This window comes from Dicentrarchus labrax, unplaced genomic scaffold, assembly GCF_905237075.1.
Source record: "Dicentrarchus labrax unplaced genomic scaffold, dlabrax2021, whole genome shotgun sequence".
Classification (NCBI taxonomy): Eukaryota; Metazoa; Chordata; class Actinopteri; family Moronidae; genus Dicentrarchus; species Dicentrarchus labrax.
The window spans coordinates 28,427,170-28,449,306 of NW_026136714.1; the positions used below are offsets into that span (position 1 = coordinate 28,427,170).

At 40.6% G+C, this 22,137-nt stretch overlaps 1 protein-coding gene across 1 annotated transcript; it reads right to left on the reverse strand.

The window, feature by feature from the left end:
• Window positions 1–152: 152 nt before the first annotated feature.
• araf (A-Raf proto-oncogene, serine/threonine kinase) lies at window positions 153–22,029 on the reverse strand. Its single transcript, XM_051422313.1, has 16 exons — window positions 21,932–22,029; window positions 19,200–19,414; window positions 18,116–18,219; window positions 17,656–17,758; window positions 17,301–17,455; window positions 15,640–15,738; window positions 15,381–15,525; window positions 14,783–14,810; window positions 14,535–14,665; window positions 14,161–14,363; window positions 13,280–13,456; window positions 12,974–13,020; window positions 12,281–12,399; window positions 9,834–9,965; window positions 8,690–8,824; window positions 153–5,818 (listed from the first exon to the last, which is right to left on the reverse strand). The coding sequence occupies exons 2-16, from the start codon at window positions 19,308–19,310 to the stop codon at window positions 5,678–5,680; spliced, it is 1,830 nt and encodes a 609-aa protein (XP_051278273.1). The 5' UTR covers window positions 19,311–19,414; window positions 21,932–22,029; the 3' UTR covers window positions 153–5,677.
• Window positions 22,030–22,137: the final 108 nt, after the last annotated feature.

Genomic DNA, 22,137 nt, shown 5'->3' on the forward strand with positions numbered 1-22,137 from the left:
CACTTATGTTTCTCTACATCTCATTATGTAAGCGGCAGCAAAAAGTGTTTTAAATTCATTAACCCCTAAATAAATATAAAAGTGTCAACATTTCCTTGTCCCAATTGAAAGGAGGCAGATGAGATTGTACAAAATGTTGAATACAAGACAAGTAACACAGACGAAATTTATTTAAAGAATAAATCCTGCATCAATATTTTAAGACAAAAAAAAAACAAAACTAAAAAAATACTAAGATTTCCTTTACACTTTAAAATAATTTTGTTCTTTTTGAAACCATCACACAAAAAATAGAAACAAATACAATTTTTGTAATAAAAAAAAAGTAACTGTACACAGCAGAATATACCATTTATTGCAAACTGAACACCCCTGACACCTCAGAAACTATAAACACAAGTATTGCAATTCACCTAGAGATATGAAAAGACAAAGAAAAAATAACTACTCTCATACAGCTCTCACATCTTCTCTGAAACAAACAGCTGTGTTAAGCCTGGTTTCCCCCTCTGCTGCGGGCAGCACAGTGTCTTCTGTGCGTCGGGTCCATTTTAACAGGGATTTCCAGTAACCGTGGCACTTGTTCCCTCTTCCTTTTAGACACCAGATGAACATGGCCCTCTCTGGGAGACCCCACGCTAACACAAAACTAAGCCAAAATGACTCGCTATCCTTTCTGTACAGGGAAAGAGTCGTCCTCCTCTGAGTGGGGGGGGCTTGTGACATTGATTTACAGGAAAGTTGGTGCGACGTTATTGTAAAGCATGCTGACTTTGACATTCTGTCCTTGCTATTGCTGGAAGGTTATAAAAAGCAGCTTGTGTAGAAAAGGTGTTTTTTTTTTTCGTTCAGCAGCCTTAGGCCACTGAAATACTTAAAAGCTACACTTACATATCACAGGACACACTCAAGTTCAACACGTAGCCCACCGTATAACAAAGTTACTTTTACAGTATTTTGAAGTGTTGCCATTAATAAATGCTGTTGTAGTGAAACCCTATAAACAGAATGTTGCTAAAATGTTTGATACCTAGTTTGTTCAAGACAATTAAAAGAAAAGCCATTAGAAATGCCCCTGCAGGAGACGGTATCAGAATAAAAGTCATTTAAAAAAAGGAGCAGACAGTACCGTGCCTAAAGAACATTCTTGTTAAAGAGAGAGTGTCCTGTGATGGTGTGAATGTTGTTCTCTGTAAACATTTAATCCACCTCAAAGAGACGAGAACATCTGCAAAGACATCAATAAATAAGAGAAAGACAAAAGTCTTTCCCAACCCTGGTTCACAAATCCCCAACCCAACCGCCGCTGGTTAAACCAATATCCCCATGACCACAATCACACATTGAAACTGGAATGAGTAAGAACAGTTCGGGTACCCAGCCCCTACTTTAACATTAGAATCTCAACATCTGATCGGCTGTCAGTCATTAATGACCAACAGACGCTAACATCTGTCCTGCTTTATGCTCAGTCACATCACAAAGAATGTACAGAGAAGCAAGGCCAGTTCACAGAACACCAAACACCACCCAAAACATCACCTCACAGCTGCTGCTAGTCCACAGTACAAACCATGTGGCTCTAGTATCATGGTGCTAATACTTCCTATATTACCAATTACACCACAGAGCAATGAACTCAGTACTGAACAGTTCCAAAGAACAAAATAGAACAGTTTTCTCAGTTGGTATTTTTAAATTTGAAACACTTCTCAACAGAAAACGTTATCAAATCCAAAAGTTTTATAGTTATACATTATCCGTTTGCTCCACACTGTGCACTGTCAAGTGTCTGCTTCAAAACTACATGATTGGATTATTATGGTTTATAGTCCTAAAAATCTGACAGAATTTCAGGCATGAGCCAAAACCCATCAAAATCCTTTCCACTGGTAGTGGAGGCACTGACGAGAGACGAGCTTTCAGGGAATACAGTTCTTTCCACTAGTGTCACAGATCACATGGGACGCTGAGAGGAGAAGCAGCTCCAGGTGTGGATCGAGTAAAGGAGATCCCAGCACAAAGCCCCTCTGCCATGTATGCTTTTGATGGTTCCACATTGAGGCACAGTGCTTTTTCACAGGATTAGGTTTATAATCCATCCAAGTAGCAGAGTCCCGAGGGCTTCTCAATGTCAACATATGCTCACAGTGCACAGAACAACCAGAGAGCACCACACAGCATTATGGATCCACCGTTACCCCTTCTCCACCAATGATGTCTGAGGGCTGGTTCAGAGCCTAATCTCCAATCGGTTCTGTGTTTCTACGGCCAAAGAACCGGCTCTCGGCCAGGAAAACTAGTTCTTCCACCAACACTTTGTTGGTCTAGAACCAAGAACAACGTGCAACGTTAGCTAACATTACCCAAGCAAACAAAGCTACTAATTTCTTACATGAACTGTATCATTGATGTAATGTTCTTAACACTGTAGTTGTACACTTGCTTGGGTAAGTTAGCCAGCTAACCTTGGTAACAACAGCTAATGTTGGAGACATACACAGGGACTAATTATGTGACCCTATGGTGGCTTTCTAGCCCGTGGTTCCTAAAAGGTTCGCGAGTTGAACCAACTGTAAACCAGCACTAGCACTGGGTTTGCGTTGGTGAAAGGGGGTATATCAGTACTTAAGAAGGTCTTTGTGTATCTGTAGCTTTAGTTTGACCACATCTAGTAGTTCCATAAGGCAGCTTGTTTCACACGTTTTAGAAACTATAAAATAAAGTTAGTATACATTATTGCATCATGAAGCAGTATACACCTGAGTACTGGACATTGCCTACGGGGGTCAAACACAATCCTTTAATCCAAAAGTTTCTACCTCAGTGAGTCCATTTACTACAACAGCGACTAGTTACAGGCCTAATTCACACATCGCACCGAGCAACAGGATTAAAAAGTCACTGCTTGGTTTTCCCAAGGAGAGAGCAAGGAAAGAAGGGAGTGAGACCGACAAACAAGAAACAGTGGGCGCCTGTCAAATTCTCATTGTCCATTGTCTTTGATCACTCGATCAAGCAGGGAAACTGTCTGGGTTGCCACTCCATTACAGTAATTCAATGGCCTCTACATAATAATTAGGGTATATATTAGGGATGTCCTGATAACGTTTTTTTGCCCCCTATCCTGATCCAAGTATTTTAATATTGAGTATCCGATATCAAGTTCTGACTCGTATTGATTCTTTGTGTTGCTGTGCAAGTAAAAACACGTGTAAGACCTGACATAAACCAAAGCATCACATCTGGCTCAATATAGCTGATAATTATCAGAATAAAAAAATCCCTTCATCAGCCCAAATACAGATCTCAGTTGAGATCAGGACATCCCTAGTGTATAAGCGTCCACAAAACATGCTAGCAAGGTGAATGTGCAAGGTCCACACAGAAATGTTTTGTGAATCTAACAAAAGCCACATGCCACCCTGGATCAGTGGGCCACCCTGGCTACCAACAGGTTTCCGTGCTTCCTCTTTTTACTCTTTGGATTTGATACTAAAGAGAATGATTTATGCTACCCAACTTGCCAGCTAGCTCCACAAACATGAACAATGGGATGACCGGCAAACATGATTCACAGTGGGACTGTGAAGATGGGTCGGACAATTTCTAGAATTCTCTGATTTGAGACTGTCCTTAAAAAGGTGCACCCTCACCCTGATTTGAATGACTCATGGTGTCAAGGCTAGAAGACAGAGTTCTTGGAGATGGTGCTTTTGGGCGTGGCCATTTGGAACAGGTAAACACTTTATGCTTTTACACATTCTGACGACACGTCTTACTGTCCGCCAGAGTACTGAAGTCTTCGGTATTTGCAGAACATTAATTGCATGCGTAATTCGAAATCGGGGTGACTAATTAACCAAGTTACTCTCAGTGTTTTTGCATCATTAACAGCTAAAGTAAGAATTTATGTGTGTGGGCATGTATCTGAGAAATATGGACTGGTGGCTAATCCACGGTGCAGTGTTTCAGAGCATTAAGAAAAAACTTAAGACTAATCAGCAGAATACTTGCTGAGGCTGTGTGCTGTGTTGGTGCAGTCCAGCCCCAATATGTCTCGGCTCTGACGTGTAGAAAAAAACTGCACAGGAAATTCACTATATGTAGCAGCAATACAATAACCATTTATATTAGGACTGCAACTTACTAAAGGCCTGTCAGTTCCTCATTGGGCTAAAAAATAACAGCGATTTAAGAAAACAACCTTATTTATAGACCCATCTCATCTGCAATCTGGAGCATGATTCTTGTAACACTTATGAAAGGAATTTAAAAAAAGACTTGTGAACGGTACATAAGCACACATTAATGTCATGTCATGGGCATATTAGGGGCAGACCAATAAACTGGGCTGATTTTACACAACATTGAAATGTTGCCTCTCTTTGAACCGGCAAAAAAAAAAATGCTTGGGATAACTTGGAATATTTTGTCCTGAAAATGTTAAACATCAGAAACTAAATGATCAGACAAACCTTCCTGTACAAAAAGAAAAATATTGGTCCTAACAATTTAATCCTGTACTCTGTCTGACCTTATTACAACAAGATGAAAAAATCCCAGCAACCCCAGTGGAGTAAGGTAAATAGCATTACAAGGAACATGAAATTAATTTGTCTGAGGAATTGACAGCATCTTAAAATGGGGGGCAATTTTCTTTTTCAGTGGCTTTGGAGAAAATGTATCCAACCAGTTGAACTTGGCATGCTGTTGTAAAATTCCCACAGTTTTAAGACTCAGAGGAATAAGTGAATTAAAATGCATACCTCTACCCCTCAGACATTACAGTGGTCATTTCACAGCCAATTACATTATTCAACTTACACATTTTGGATTTAAACTGTTTCAGTCCATTGCAACAACGGGAACTAAGGTCCAAGAGGAACTTAAGGACATCTATGCAAATTAGATTATTCTGAGGTGAAGAAAAGGTCATTTTGATTCTCAAAGATCCAGACACTTTCACCAAGTATGTGACTATTATTCATTAATCACTGAACCTTTTTGCACAGTCCAGTTTCTTAAGTTGGGTTAGGGTCTATTCAAGGCAAAATATATTATATAATATTCAATAGTTTTTTCTTTCTTTTCGTCTGCCTCCTCATGTTTTGTTGTTGCATGTGCACTCATTTCCAATCCTTTACAAAACACTCTCAAACAACCATTCAGTTTGCTTTCCATCCCATTATACTGCATTAGACAGAAAGGGGCCCATGACAACTGAGCATTTGAAGTATGTGAGCTGATCAGATGACCTGAAGCAGCAGCTCCAGCGCTATGGCTGATAAACTGAATTTAATTTTTGCCTATGCCCACAGCGCTCCTCAAAAAAGGTCCAAAAATATTTTACTGAACTTTTGTGCGAAACATGTCTGTTTTTAAACCTCAAATAGCTCCTTTTAATATACTTCTAGATACAGCAGACAATTATTTCACGAATGAGAAGATCTTCGTCACTTGTGGAACGAAAAGAAGATTTACTATCAAACTAAACGGTTATTTCTGCAGTTACTGAGTTTTGTGTTGAGGGCTGAAGCTCCAGGGCTCTTGAGGGGCTGGGAGTGAGTTGGGGGTCGCAGTCTGTCAGGATAGTCAGCCTGTGGCCTCTCTGAGGCACGAGAATGTTGTGGATCAGAACAGGGTGACGGCATCTCTGCCCAGCGCTGTGGGGACCTTAGAGGGGCATCAGCCTGGTGGTGTGGAACAGGAGAGGGTTCAGGTCCTCTGCATGGACGGCCCGGTGGAGCGACGGCTCTGAGCGACTCCGCTCGATTTTTGGCAGTAGGTCTTGAACCTGTTCAATTGCTACCAGGATCTGATGAAAGAAAACCAAATGTAAAGGCAGCTGTCAATATGACATTTCCCCCCAAAAAACTGCACTGATAGCTTATATCTGGACGGCATTTAGAATAATAACATATGGAACTCTGCCAGACAACAGCAATAAGTAAAATGACAATAGTCATACAGTCTCTCACAGAAAACAAATGAATGACCTGGATTAAAGTCAGTGTGAGAATTGAAGATTTCTGACTTTGTGGGTCATGGTTTAAAGTGTCAGGGGAATCACTTGATCAATTATAAACATTTTAACAGAATTTATTGGACCCCAAGTCCAAGATATTATCGGCTGATTTGAGTTTTTTTACATGTATCGGCATTGGCCGATGCGGGCTGCTGCGTTTGCCGATCCGGCATTATTTACAGACAGGCATCCACAGGCAGCTCCGTGTTGCTGGAGAACATGTGGAAACACGAATGCCAAATGCATGCTCTGTGTGTGTTTTGCTTGAAACTATAGCTAAGCAAGTTTGTGGGTCCAAATGGTAAACAGGAATGCCGAATGCCTCGTCTATAAAACTGCTTGCCATTGTGGCTATATGTATTCATACGGTAGCTGTTACGAACACTGGTCATGGGATTAAGTAATGTCGATGTTCCGTGGTTCCGTGGTGTTGCAGTTTTATTTAGCGACCACCTGGCTGGAGGTTTGGACACGTGTGTGTGTTTCTCTCTCCCTCTCCCTCCTTGGAGCTGGGTGTGTGTGTGTTTCTCTCTCTCCCCCTCTCTCCCTACTTGGAGTGGGGCGGAGTTCCCTTGCCATCGCGGCGATATCATAGCACAACCCCCCCTCAAGAAGAGCTTTAATGATGAGATGTGTTTTATACGTACTTGAATATTAATTTGTGTTAACGTTATCATGTACCAGACAAGTGCACCGTGATGGCCTTACTAGTGTTTAGAGCCGTTTGCACACGTTAGCATTAGCAATCCAGGGTGTGTGAAATGACCGCCCTCTGTTTTGGTTACACTGATCATCAGGAGCCTAAACTCATTAATATATTTAATATCACAAGTGACATTTTAAAAACTTATATGGTGATCTTTTACATTTCTCTTTTCCACAAATCACCAATAATGTCTTTGAAACTCCTCTGTGTGGGGTAAAGAGTTTGATCTGATCTTAGAGATTATTTTTGCTACTGTGTGTCATTATTTTATTTATGCTTAAATATTTATTTTCAGAATTTTTATTATGTTTACATATTTATTTTCAATATTTGCAGCACTAAACTTTTTTTACTTGTTCTACCTCACCTGTTTTTAATATTTGTTAAATATTGTTTACTTGTTCTTGTTCTACCTCACCTTTTTTAATTTCAATAAATGTTCCTTTTTTCAAAATTGAGATTCGTAAAATTTGTTATCATCATTGTGTAATTTTTATGATGTAAATTGAGGGAGCAAAAGTAGTATTTGCTCCAAATATCGGCTCAAGAAAATCAGCAGTCCGTATCGGTCATCGGCTAAGGCTGATGGGGGGGATCGGCATCGGCCCTAAAAAATCCACATCGGTCGATCCCTAATCTGAAGTACCGGTAGCTTCAGGGACTGGAGGTGCTTGCATTTTCTCTCTACCATCACAACGTGCTGCTAAACTGTTGCAAGGAGGATGCTAGCGAGAGGTCATGGGATCATGTCATGTGATCACGTAGGCCCACTAGTCGTGTGACTGAATCCTGCCATGCTGTAGAGAGCGTTGCTGCACCATGTATTAAGTGGATGTGAGGAGTTTCCGCGTGCGTTTCAATATTTTTGGCGAATTAATTTAAATACTTGATAATGGAAATTTGCACATCGTCAAAACAACAATGACGATATTGTCGCAAATGATATATAATCGCCCACCTCTAGTTCCAAGAATATCTCCTTCATTGATACAGTGACCTCTGCACTAGTACCATTGCTTTCCCTATCAGGCTTAGTGTAGTTTGCTGTGATATTTTGATCTATGTTGTATGATACACACACACCGAGCCAATAATGTGTGTCTTTTTGAAAAAACAATCAAAATTAAAATTAGGAAAAAAAAAGGTTCCGGACTTTAGTGGCACAGTGGTGAGCATCAAAAAAGACTGTGACAGACAGTAGCTGCCGTCATTTTAAAGAAAGGTTGTTCCACTGCTGCTTCACTTTATACTACATGATACAGTGCTTGTGCTAATTGTGGGCATACTTACTGACACATAGGGGTGGGCGATATGGGCAAAAATAATATCTCAATATTTTTTGGGATTTTGGCGATAACGATAATCAGTCGATATCCTTTAAAATGTCATTAGAATTGTCTGAGCTGTACTTGTGTCCACCAAACGCGTTTACAGCGCTGAGAGCGCTCAAAACTCATTTTCCGGCGCCCAGCGGTGTTAAAGTTGAACAGATTTCAACTTGAGCGCTCTGAGCGCTGCGCTAAAAAACCCGTCTCCGCTGACATCTTTTCCGCTGAAGGCGCTAGCGCTCTGAACGCTGAAGCCCATAGGACCCACGTCTCGGCACTAAATCATCTGAAGTACCGGTAGCTTCAGGGACTGGAGGTGCTTGTATTTTTCTCTACCATCCAGCGCTGCTAAACTGTTGCAAGGAGGATGCTAACGAGAGGTCACGTGATCACGCCATGTGATCACGTAGGCCCTAGTTGTGTGACTGAATCCTGCCATGCTGTAGAGAGCGCTGCTGCACGTGTATTAATGGATGTGAGGAGTTTCCGCGGGCGTTTCATTGTTTTTGTGAAGTAATTTAAATACTCGATAATGGAAATTTGCACATCGTCAAACAACAATGACGTTTATCGCAAACGATATATATCGCCCACCTCTACTGACACATGTGTAACCCATACACTCACCTGTGGAAACAGGGGCCTCTCATCACGTTTGAACTTCAGGCAGTCAACGATGAGTCTTTTCATTGACTTGGGTGAGGTACTATACAGCTTACTGAGGTCCGGAGACAAGTAACCGCGTCCAACCATAAAGATTATCTGAGAAAAACAACAAAGAGAAGACAGTTACTGAAATCTGACAGCACCAGTGATCAACCAAAAATGATTTTGCAGCCACTTTGATGATTAATCCTTCGCTTCTTTTTTCAAGCAAAAATGTAAAATGATAACCTGTAAAATAACTCCCGCACTTCCATTGTGACGATTTGCTGCTTTTCTGTTTTACATCACTGTTAACTGAATGTTCAGTTTAACTGAACTGCTGGTCAGACAAAACAAGCAATTTGAAGACAATATCTCTGACGACCAGACTATATGGACAAAACCAGTATTTTTACCTTGCAGATAATTGTAAAACACACTTCAAACTGTCCAGAAACTAAATAAAACTCACCAAAACAGTCTTTGTTAGTCTATTAATAATCACCATCTTTGGTTTTGTCAAAATAAATCCTTTATACCCCAACATAGGAGAGTAAAACAGCAGTTTCAGTTGTTAAGTTCAGTGATAATAAAAAAACATCTTTGTCATCTTCTCCTGACCTTTCATCTCGCAGAACAGATTTCCAACTGTACGTGATATTTCTGAAATCTCAAGTTGCCAGCTGTATTAAGTGCAACACACAACTGAACTGGAGACACAGAAGCCTTATCAGCAAGTACACGCAGGTGCAGTGGTGGGTGGATTTTTGCTCCTGCGCCACCTGAAAGCCCTCCTTTTTTATTTAAAATGTTTTTTTTGGTGTGTAATAAAAAAACTGAACATCTGTAGCAACTTCAGGCTACAGACAGTCAGTATGTGGTGCAGTTTGTTATAAGTAAGCCTGTAACAAATACACTACTGCTTAAAATCCTAACACAGCAGTGTATATGGGTGGATATTTGATATCCAGCTCTTCCTAATGATTAGAAAGTAAAGTGTGTTCTCAGCTGGTATAAACAGTGGAGACGGTTAGAGTGCAGACACAATTTTCAGAAAGATGAATCTGATTAATCAGATACTCAGTGAGTGCAGTGTAAACACAAAGAGGAGGTAGTGTTATATAACCTGATCTCTGTTGTTGATATTGGAGTAAGGCAGGGTCCCTGACATGAGCTCAAACAGCACTACTCCATAGCCGTATACATCAGACTGGAACGTATACGGGTTGCTGTCCTGCATTCGGATCACCTCGGGAGCCTTGGGGGGAAAAAAAGAACAAACAGACAAAAGTGAGCATTTAATTTGTGTAATGACCTAAACCGGCTGTCATTGTTTCCAATCCCTGTTAATGTGATCATTTATCTGAGCCGATAAATTCACATGGGCCACAACTAATACCTATAAAGCTGGGCATACACTGAATATCAACTTTGTCAGAAGGCACCTTCAAAAGTGCAAACATTACAATTCAATTTTATTTGTATAGCGCCAATTCATAACAGAAGTTCAGGACACTTTTCAAATAGAGCAGGTCTAGACGGAACTCTTTAAAACATTATTTACAGAGACCCAACAGTACCACCATGAGCAAACACTTGGCGACAAGGGCAAGGAAAAACTGCCTGTTAAGAGGCAGAAACCTAGGACAGATCCTTCGGCTCTAGGTGGGTGGTCGTCTGCCTCGACCAGTTGGGGAGGGAGGGAGGGAGGGAGAGAGAGAGAGAGAGACGCACAGTAACAACAGTATTGGCAATGGCAATCTAGCAGGACCATGACAGGAGGCTCCACCAGGATCAATAAGAACCTGCGAGACGAGAAAGCACAAGAACTCCGGGGAAGAAGTGAAGTTAGTAACATGCATTAATGGAACATGAATGAGTGCAGAAAGAGAGAGGAAGAGAGGAGCTCTGTGCACCATGGGAAATCCCCCGATAGTCTAGGCCTATAGCAGCATAACTAAGGGATGGTTCAGGACTCACCTGATCCAGCCCTAACTATAAGCTTTATCAAAGAGGAATGTCTTAAGCCTACTCTTGAATGTGGAGAGGGTGTCTGCCTCCCGAACCCCAACTGGAAGCTGGTTCCACAGGAGAGGAGCTTGGTAACTGAAGGCTCTGGCTCCTGTTCTACTTTGAGAGACTATAGGAACCACAAGTAGCCCAGCATTCAGAGAACGTAGTGTTCTAGTGGGGTAATAGGGTACTATGAGCTCTTTAAGATATGAAGGGGCCTGACCATGAAGAGCTTTGTAGGTGAGGAGGAGGATTTTAAATTCTATTCTACATTTTACAGGGAGCCAGTGCAGAGAAGCTAGTACAGGAGAGATGTGATCTCTTTTTCTAGTTCCTGTCAGTACTCGTGCTGCAGCGTTCTGAATTAATTGGAGCGTTTTAATGGACTTATTGGGGCAACCTGATAATAAAGAGTTGCAGTAATCCAGCCTTGAAGTAACAAATGCATGGATTAGTTTTTCTGCATCTGTCTGTGATAGGATGTGTCTAATTTTTGTAATATTACGTAAATGAAAGTAGGCAGTCCTGGAGGTCTGCTTTAAGTGGGAGTTAAACGACAAATCCTGATCAAAGACAAGTCCAAGATTCCTGACAGTGGTGCTAGAGGCCAAGGTAATGCCATCTAGAGTAACTATATCTTTAGACAGTGAGTCTCTGAGGTTTTTGGGGCCAATAACAAGAATTTCGTTTAACATCAGAAAATTGCAGCTCATCCAGGATTTTATGTCCTTAAGACATGTTTGTAATTTGGATAATTAATTTCATCGGGCTTGATCGATAGATATAACTGCGTATCATCTGCATAATAGTGTTAGTGGAGTTAATGGAGTGATTCCTAATAATGTTGCCTAAAGGGAGCATATATAAAGTAAATAGTATTGGTCCAAGTACAGAACCTTGTGGAACTCCATTACCAACTGTAGTATTTATTGAAGATTCATCGTTAACATGTACAAACTGCGAACGATCTGATACATATGACTTAAACCAGCTTAGTGCGGTTCCTTTAATGCCAATTTGATGCTCAAGTCTCTGTAAAAGAATATTATGGTCAATGGTGTCAAATGCAGCACTAAGATCTAATAATACAAGTACAGAGACAAGTCCATTGTCAGAAGCAATCAAAAGGTCATTATTAACTTTAACCAGAGCTGTCTCTGTGCTATGATGAACTCTAAATCCTGACTGAAAATCCTCAAATAAACTATTGTTATGTAGAAAGTCACACAACTCTTTGGCGACTACTTTCTCCAGAATCTTAGAGAGGAAGGGGAGGTTAGAAATCGGTCTATAGTTGGCTAAAACCCCTGGGTCAAGAGTGGGCTTTTTAAGAAGGGGTTTAATTACAGCTACTTTAAAAAGGACTGTGGTACATATCCTAACAATAAAGAAAGATTAATCATATCCAGTAAAGAAGTGCCAATTAAGGGAACAACTTCTTTAAGCAGCCTAGTTGGGATCGGGTCTAACAGACAGGTTGATGGCTTCGATGAAGAAATTATTGAAGTATGAAGAAATTATTGAAGTTACACACTGGACCATTAATGTCAAGAGGCTTACCATCCAGAGAATGGATCCACTCGGCTGCTCTACCTGTTGAGAGCCGCTCCACCGAGACTTTACTGTAGCCAAGCCAAAGTCACCAATCTTAACAGTCCAGCCCTCGTGGAGGAAAATATCTAGCAGCAGTGCTCAGGAAATGTTCCAACAGACAGCTGGTGTATTAGTTAGCACCAAAACCTTAAACAAGCAAGACATTATGAGAAGTGAGAGCTGTAGAAGGGAAACTACCCATAGAAAACAATGGGAACAGTTCTTACAAGTGAGCACTTGTCCAAGTGGCAGTAATTTAATTAACAAAACGTTTTCACATTTACGCTCAAGCCTTTGAGGCTTGAGCGTAAAAAGGTCATGGTTGCCTGTATGTTTAGGATCCTGCTACAATATCTCAAAATTGGGGAACAGTGTGAAAACAGCAATGTGTCTTACACGGTTCACCTAATATGGATGAGGACACCCGTAAAAGCTGAAAGTCAACAATATTTTATTTAATTTCCGTAGCACAGAGACAAAATAAAGAACATATCACTGTCCTAATACGTTGACAGCTCTATACATTTCTGTCTATTTAAAGGTTAGTTGCAGTTAAACCTTTGCTAGCTGTGGTTAGTATGGTCTACAGCTGTCTATTCACAGAAATCTACACAGCAACACAGTTAAAAAAAAAGCTACCACTGGACAATGCAAGGATACTGTTTGACTTCAGATCTCGATGAATTATGTTCTTTGCATGAAGATAACTGAAAGAGAGAGAGAGAAAAAAAAATTATTTCATCTGCAAACAAAGAGGCAGAGCACCAAACTTTGACTTATTGCATCCTGCACAGTATTAAAAAACCACAGCATTAAGCAATCAGCTTTCTCAAAGCTGAAACACGTTTAACAGTATTTGAATAACATATTAGGAAACTTTATGAAATGTAAACATGATTATCTCATAAAATAATTTATCTCAATCAAAGTGTTAATGGTTAAACGGAATCCAGTGGTGAGTCTTACTCCATGCCCTGTGCTGTCTGTCTGGCCACATCAATACGACGCATAGTGTCAAACTTGGTTTCTGTGACATGCAGATGGCGGTACAGGCTGCTGCCTTCACACCACTGTGTGATGATGGCAAAGTTGGGTTTAGTCATGTAGCCCATGAACAGCAGGATGTTGACATGACGGGTTTTCCTGCAGAGAACAGCAATGGTAATAGTGTTAGAAATTCCATTGCCTCATTCACTATCACATTAGGAGGTGGAGTCAAAGAACGGTTACTATTAAGAGTTAAATAAAACAGAAATCTGGCAACAATATGAGCTGTTGGTAAAAGTGGTGTCCACAGAGTTATTATAGCTTCCGTCTAAATTGTTTAAAGCCAATTTATTAGGGACCGAGCCAGCGACCGCTGGGAGGTTCATATTGTATTTACTATGTTTCTTATTCTTGGCTATTATTAAGATTTTTAGCCCCTTCGACTGCATTTTTGGAGGCTTTCCCATGCTCAAAAACTCATGAAACTTTGCACAAAATTCAGTCGTGGCAAAGGCTAAGGTATTGTCCTGGTCCCTTAGATGGGTGTCGCAAAATGGCTTAGCCACGCCCCCCAGAATCAGCCACCAAGACAAGTATGACCGCCATGTTTGAAAATTGGTACGCATGTGTCTCATGATGGGACAAGCAAAAAAGGTCCCGCCCAATGCTGCTTGCAGCTTTAATTTTATCGTTGTTTTTTTACAAATTTTTACTGATTGCATAAGTGCAGTGAAAGCCTATTGATGATGAGCGTGCATATATTTTCCCTGTTAGACAAAAAACAGCTGCAGTTGTCAGTGTCCTTTTTTAAATAAATTTCAAGGCTTCAAGAGAGGTAAAACATGGACAGGACTTCTCACCGCAAGACCTGCATTTCATTTTTGAAGGCCTGTAACTGCTCAGGTGTTGGCTCGGTGACTTTAAGGATCTTGATTGCCACGTCTCCGTGCCACTTGCCCTTGAAGACTGTTCCAAAGGAGCCAGCACCTATTCTCTTCTGAATGTTGACTTCTCGAGAGTGCACCTCCCAGTAGTAACTTGAGTCTCTGTAGCCCCCTCGGTGCTGAAACAACACATGGATTGAATGTTTTAAACAACTAACTAACTAACCATAAGTAAATCCCTCTTTGGGGAATTTTTGCACAACCAATTTATGAACGGCCCTTCAAAGATTTTGCTGTTAGTACACCTGTCTGAAGACAACCAATGACCTGTGAACTCAAAGACCACATACCACTTTCTTTTTGTCGTCGGACGAAGAGGGCTTGCGCTCCTTGTGCTCGGAGGGAGACTTGGGCGGCCTCCTCCCCGGAGAGCCAAGAGAAGATGGTGGGCTGGTGGAGGGCTTCGGTGAGGGCTCAGGACCTGCAGGAATGAGAAGGCAGGACAAGAGAGTGCTTCAAAAAAGGAGCATAACACAACATGTAATATTACAAATGAATATTCTGAAACAAAGGAAAACAATACAATCTAAAAACATACCTATTGTGTTGTTGAATTTTAGTGCTTCCTAAAATAGAGAAGAGAAACAACATTCAAATTATCATCACTATAAATTTACATTTGATTTCATGACATTGACTTCATACACCAGTTAGTAAATGGCATCTCTGAACCAGCCCATGTTTTAGGGCTTGCAGTGTAGCCAGGGAATATGTGGAAAATGAAAAATATCCGAGCAGTGCAATCTGATTAGCAACTTGATATACAATGACAAGAAAAACAGATTTCGGTTAAGATATCTGTGATATCTGAGTGCCAAAGACTCTGCATTCATATGCAGATATCCCAGTGTTTCCTCTATGTTGACTTTGGAGCGGCAGCCCGCTGCTGTTAAATTTCAGACGCACAATGTAGTCATGGTTGCCTTTTAAATGATCCTGCCGACATAATGCACCCCTGTCGCAATGCACGGCATCAGGAGCAATTCGGGGTTCAGTATCTTGCTGAAGGATACTTTGACATGTGGCACCAGGACCTTCCGATTAGGGGACAACCTGCTCTGCCTTTGCACCACAGCCGCCCGACAGATACAATTGGGTCCTCGTAACAAACTTATCCAAACATTACCAACACTGACCTCTATAATGCTGGCACCAGCAGGGCCCACTGTGCTGACCATATGAACATTGGGAGTGGAGGTGGAGCGATGCCTCTGTAGAGACTGGCCATCTCCACCCGGAATGGGAAAGCGAAAGGCCGAGGTTGGGGACAGGAGGTCCATCCTGAGTGATCAAGTAAAATGGTCAAATTTGTATTTGAATATCACTTTCACTGACTAACACTAGAGTAACTATAACTTTCAGTTTGAATAGGATTTCTTTAGTATGGGACCTTACCCAGCAGGCTCTGGGGTTAAGGCTAGGTTGCTCTGCGATGGGGAATTATCTGGCAATAGTATCCGTGGGTACTCATCTGTGCAAGTATTGGGATCACACCTGGACAAAACAGAGGAAAAGGGATGGTACAAAACCAGAAACATAATGAGACAAGGTGTCAGACAGAACACTCATTTCAGATTGCCCAGCCAAAAAACAAAAAAACATTGCAGCCAATTTCTTGCTGCAGTCTCAGGTGAATGGACTACAGCTTACAGTAGTTTTAACATGGAGTGGCAAACATGCTTTAAAATATGATAGTGCGCAGTACATCCTACCAACAGCTTGTCTCAAACAAAACACGCACCAAGGTTTACGTAATCTGTGAGTGGGGGGAAAAAATACAATTCAAGTTTTCCAGGACAACACATGTTATTTCCAGGAATTGTGGTAATTTTAATCAATTACCTGGTGTTTGCATGACTGGAAAACTAGTCTCTAATTTTCCAGGTGTTCAAGGATTTCCAGGGTATGTGAGAACCCTGGATAATAATTATCAACTACTAACACATTTTTACATACTCATGTTCTTCTGTAAATGATTGGATAATGACAGTGCTTCTCTTTCTCTCTAAAACGCTCCAATTAATTCAGAACGCTGCAGCACGAGTACTGACAGGAACTAGGAAAAGAGATCACATCTCTCCTGTACTAGCTTCTCTGCACTGGCTCCCTGTAAAATTTAGAATAGAATTTAAAATCCTCCTCCTCACCTATAAAGCTCTTCATGGTCAGGTCCTTTCATATCTTAAAGAGCTCATAGTACCCTATTACCCCTCTAGAACACTACGTTCTCTGAATGCTGGGCTACTTGTGGTTCCTATAGTCTCTAAAAGTAGAACAGGAGCCAGAGCCTTCAGTTACCAAGCTCCTCTCCTGTGGAACCAGCTTCCAGTTGTGGTTCGGGAGGCAGACACCCTCACCACATTCAAGAGAAGGCTTCAGACATTCCTCTTTGATAAAGCTTATAGTTAGGGCTGGATCAGGTGAGTCCTGAACCATCCCTTAGTTAGTAGTAACTTCACTTCTTCCCCGGAGTTCTTGTGCTTTCTCGTCTCGCAGGTTCTCATGGATCCTGGTGGAGCCTCCTGCCATGGTCCTGCTTGACTGCCATTGCTAATATTACTGATATTATTGTTGTTGTTATTATGATTATGATCATCATCATCATTAATTATTATTATTATTATTATTATTATTATAGGTATTATTATAGGTATTATTATTATTATTACTACAGCTACTATTATTACTATTGTCACTGCTCGTTGTCCCCCATCGTTGCTGTTGTCTGAGATAACTTCTGTTATGAATTGGCGCTATACAAATAAAACTGAATTGATGATCGTAGCACCAACAATGCTGGCGATAGGGTTTTTCTTTCTTTACTGAGTGCATAGCTGTCTTGCCTTTATTATTTAATATGTATGGTCCTAAATACTCTTGTTTTTGAATGTTTAACAAAAAAAAGAAACACTACTGCCAAATGGTCAAATTGGGGAAGATGGTGAAATGAGGTCTAATGCTCCTGTAAAAAGCTAGCAGAATTAAGTGGGACATTCATGCACCAATAAATTGAGCAGAATCACTGCATGATATCAAACATTTTATCTCCAACTCACCGTTTGCTCACTGTATCCATGTCCACGCACACAGTAGGGACCTTGCTACTGCAGTGCTGGTGAAATTTGTAGCCACATGTCTGACATCTGAAGCCGTTAAAAAGAAACTTGTGGCAAAAATCACAGTAAGCCAGCTTAAAAAAGGTTTTCCGTACCTGCACAGATAAAGAGGTCTCAATATATTTACTTCTATAAACAGCAATGATTAAGAACATTTAGGTAAAAAAAATAATTAAGAATCCAAATATAAAAAGGTACTTCCTGAGAGATTAGTATTCTGTAAATACAGAGAAGTATTTATTTCTGAGAAGCTATAAACATGTAAACTGAGTATGTGTGTTTGACCGCTACTTACAAAGTTGTGCATGGTGAGGGGAATATCATCCAGGACCTCGACTAAAAGCTCCTCTCCAACCAGAGGAGTGATATCTGTATCCCAATCTGTCAGCCTCTTACGACTGGAGAGACAAATGACAGTTTGTATATATCAGTTTTAAAATCCATAGATTTCCAAACCTGAGGTTCCTATTATGTTTTGCAGTTTCTCCTAATAACTTCCATGTTTCCATGTGGACATGTGAGGAAAAAGGGCCTTGGTCTGTATTATCTCTAGGTACCTCATGTTTCCATTCTAGTTTTGAAGTGTATTGAGCAGGAGGAAGAAATTCTGAAAAACATATTTTGGACCCAAAAATGCTGTACAATGCGTAGATCTCATGGCAACTATTTGCTGTTGTATGCAGGCAATGAGGAATGCAACTCATTAACTCAATACGGTGTCGGAGGACATTCAGCGGACAATAATCCAATCTTACCCTTCCAGAAGGCGAAATACAGCACAGCACTCCTGGCTTAGGCCTCTCACTTTGAGTGCTTTATCTAGACTCTCGTGCACAGTCTGCCCTTGGCGAACATTCACCTGTGAACAGGAAAATGCATTTCAACAAGTGTGACTTTGAATTGACTTTCATAAGCCAAGTACACACTTGAAGTACTGATAAGCAGAAATGACAGCTGCACAGGAGTTATTTTTGACACAACAGATTGTACAGATGTACAGATCACTTTTCCCCCTCAAATAATAATGCTGACCACAGCAAAGCTCTTAAAGATGACACTGTGGGATGTCAGTCAACCACAGCTGCTGGTTCCATTGTGGTATTACCACACAAGATGTTTCACAATTACATGTGCATTTCTAGCATAGTAATACAAAACAGACTTGGTACACGGTGTTTTATGTCTGTTCACTTTATAGAAAAAGCAGGAAAACTGGGAGAGCTCAGCCAAATTTTGGCTTGACAGGATTTCCTTCAGCCAGTAAAGATCTCTTTCATCATGGTTTCTGTGTGTGGTGATGATGACATTACGTGAGCTCATGCATTGTCTAAATATCCATTTAGCAGTATTTTTCAGCAATAGGTTGTGGTGCAAAAATAAATCAGGTCTTGTTGAGGTTTACAATTGTTCTGCATTGTAAAGCTCACATACACCACTTGCTGCTTTAGATATGAAAGACATGAGGAAACAATTTTAACTACCATGCATAACCAATATCATTAGGACTTACAATTTAGCACAATATCACAATGGCAGGACAACTGCAGAATATGAAACCAAGTCAACTATGCCTGATAGGAATAAGTCAAACAAATGGAAGATGGTAGCAGGCACCATCTTTGAAACCCGACACCAACTGTCCACTAGCTTACTCATTCTGTGAAAGATGTCAAATTCTGTGTGAGTAATTACACTCACAAGTGCTGGCATAATTTGTTCACAGAGGTGGTAACAGTCATCGATCACTCACTCATTCATCTAGTTACAGCATACTCATATTTATGTGTTTTTCTGTCAATGTGTCATTGATAAAGAGCAGTATGGAGCCAACTGTCTCACCACTGTCCTCTGTTTGTTAGGGAGGTAGACTCGGATGGTCCCCCCACCTCGGGGTACATCCTCCGGGCTGGTTTCTCCCGAGGACGAGTACGAGGAGGAGGTGGAGGACATGATGAGAGACAAGAGGAGCTGGGGGACTCAGGAATTAGACAGCACAACGTCAGGAAAGCTTCATGCACAGTGGGATCCAGAAGAGTTAGCCCTCTACTTAAAACCTGCAACAACAGAAACATATTTCAGTTTGAACAGAATATATGTCTTGCGTACATTAAGTGGGTCTGATAGTTGGGAAGAAGGGAATTTTGTGTTCTAGATATGACGATTGGGTTCGACTCCTAAGAAATCAACTATGAGAATCCAACAGAATGCACAAAGCCAAACACCCTTGACACTGTTCGTGGTTGCAAAAAACAACTAAACAATATATTACTTTTGAAAGACATCTACAACCGCACGGACAAAGCAGCACAAATGTGCCCATATCAGAGAGGGACATGAATCCAAACAAGCCATTTCATATTTAAATGCAGGCTCTCGTTATTAAATATTTTGAGGACACAGACCTGTAAAGCACACTGGGCCAACAGAGTGAATTTGGAGATGATTGATATGGAAGCCTAGCATGCCTTGCTTTATGCTGACTGTATGATTGGAAGACATGAACACTGGCCATTATTTGGTGTAGGAAAAACATTTTTGGGTGGGTATTGTTTGCTATCTGTAAATATTTAATAGAAGTTTATTATAAAGGACCATGACGTCGAGCAGTGGTACCTGGGGGTCGGGACCACCACTGTGGGTCGCCAAAGCTTCATGGCCCCCCCATGAGGCCTTTAAGGCGTGCTAGAAAAGTAAAAAAATATACACAGTAGGCCTATATCTCAGCATTTGGTTCACTTCTGTGAAGAAAAATAAATGTAAAATAAATTGACTAAAAGAACAATGGTCAAGCATCAGGGACAAAACCGCTGAATTTCAAAAAAGATGCCTATTAGTTTAGTTAAGTCTGTATGATTGTTTTTTTTAAATGATTTATAATACAGATAGAATTGTATACAAAGTTCCGTAAACAGGAAATAATTCATCCAAGTCACTTGTTTTACACAAACTGTCTGCAGTTACAAGTTCACGATTTTGGCTCATTGCAGTTTTGAATAGAATATGAAATATTCATAAAATATGTCACATAGTCAGGGGTTGTCAGTTTACTAAATGGTAGGCAAAGGGTCCCTTAAGGAAAAAGGCTGGGAAGCACTGGTCTAGCCCTGCTCTATATTAAAAGTGTCCTGAGATAGCTTCTGTTATTTGGTGCTACACAAATAAAATTTAAATGAAATGTATATTTGTTTATTTTTATTATAATTTCTTTCTATTTGTTTATGTTTTATTTATTTACCTTAACTATATATGTATTTTGTATGATTGTATATTGATATACTGTTCTTGTGGAAAACAAATACTGTTAAAAAGGACATGAATCAGGACAAACCATTTCCATTAACATTACCAATGTACAGTACATCAATGTGCAAGTACCAAATTATACATAAAGACAAGTTATGATGAAAAGGTAGAACAAACTGATTACGGGCAGATTTGAGTTGTCCATGACTGATAATTAATTAGAAAAGAAAAATACATTAAATGAATGAGTGGAGGTGGGTGTCTCTACCCTCGGAACACTGCCCTTATTTGTATGGAGAGCTGAATGTCAAAAGCTAGCAGAGATAGTACATGTCCCGCATAACAAGAATTACTAGTCTGCTTGATGCAAGCGGAACGGACATTTCTTGACTTTATAACGTTGTGTTGAAAATGCATGTTTGTTTGGCCGACACATTATGCCGGATACACTAAATGAACACAAATGAGTCGTCATATACTCTTAATAATTCTCACACTGGTGTAAACCTTTGGCGCTGAAGATTAAAACAATGAATTGCCAGAGTTCTGAATCATGTCTGGCGATACAAGAGAGACAGGTTGGTACTGGGTACATCTGTCTAAATTAGCGGCGCAGGCAAACGCTGTTTACAGCTAGGATTACCTAACAGAACAAATATTAACTTACCCTCAGTGATGTAACGTTAACCAAGCATGTACCGGGTTGAGCTTTAAATTAATGTGGAAATGAAGCGCTAACAGTCAACGCTGCAAACCAGTCTGGCAAAACTGCTAACCAATCGCACGATGCTAATGCTAGCCAGTGAACTTAGCATAAGATTTGAGTGCTATGCAATATGACATTTCGAGTTTTGGGAGGCCATGTTTCTCTCGGGGCGACACTTAAACGACTTTAGCTAACTAGCCAACTGCTTTAAACGATAGCACAGTAGTACGTATAAATGAAGTCACATAATAGCAATACAGTACTAACAATGCAAAGTTATCAAAGCTTTGTAAACTGCTCTCAAATCGACTTGAAACTGTGCATGCTAGCTTGCTAAGAGCTGACTATAGAGTGGGAGAGGAGATTATCTGGCTAACTCAGTGGCTAGCTTTACTGTGTACAGCTTTTATGCTACTAGCCAGCTAACGTTAGCTAACTTGGGGGGTTTACCACCGCGTCAGCTTGTTGGCTACTTCTAGTGCCTTCCCAGAATACACTACGACTGACTTATTTAATTGACATGCGTGGAACTGCCTGATGTGGTATACATTCTCTAGATAACAGAAACATCTCCTTCCGTCAAAGTCTTTGAATATAATTTGGATAGAAGTAAAACTCTTACCTGTGGCAGCCATCTTGAATTCTCTCAATCTGGAGTTGGATCTGTCAAGAACTTCGGGGAAAGCGGAAAGCCTCGGAAATGCTCTGTCGTCATTGGTTGGTTCTTATAGCTGCGTGCTCTCATTGGACAGTCCAAACTGTACATGTCAGGGGTGGGAGTTGCGAATATACTGTTTTGTCATGTAAATGAACTACACTGAAGATTTT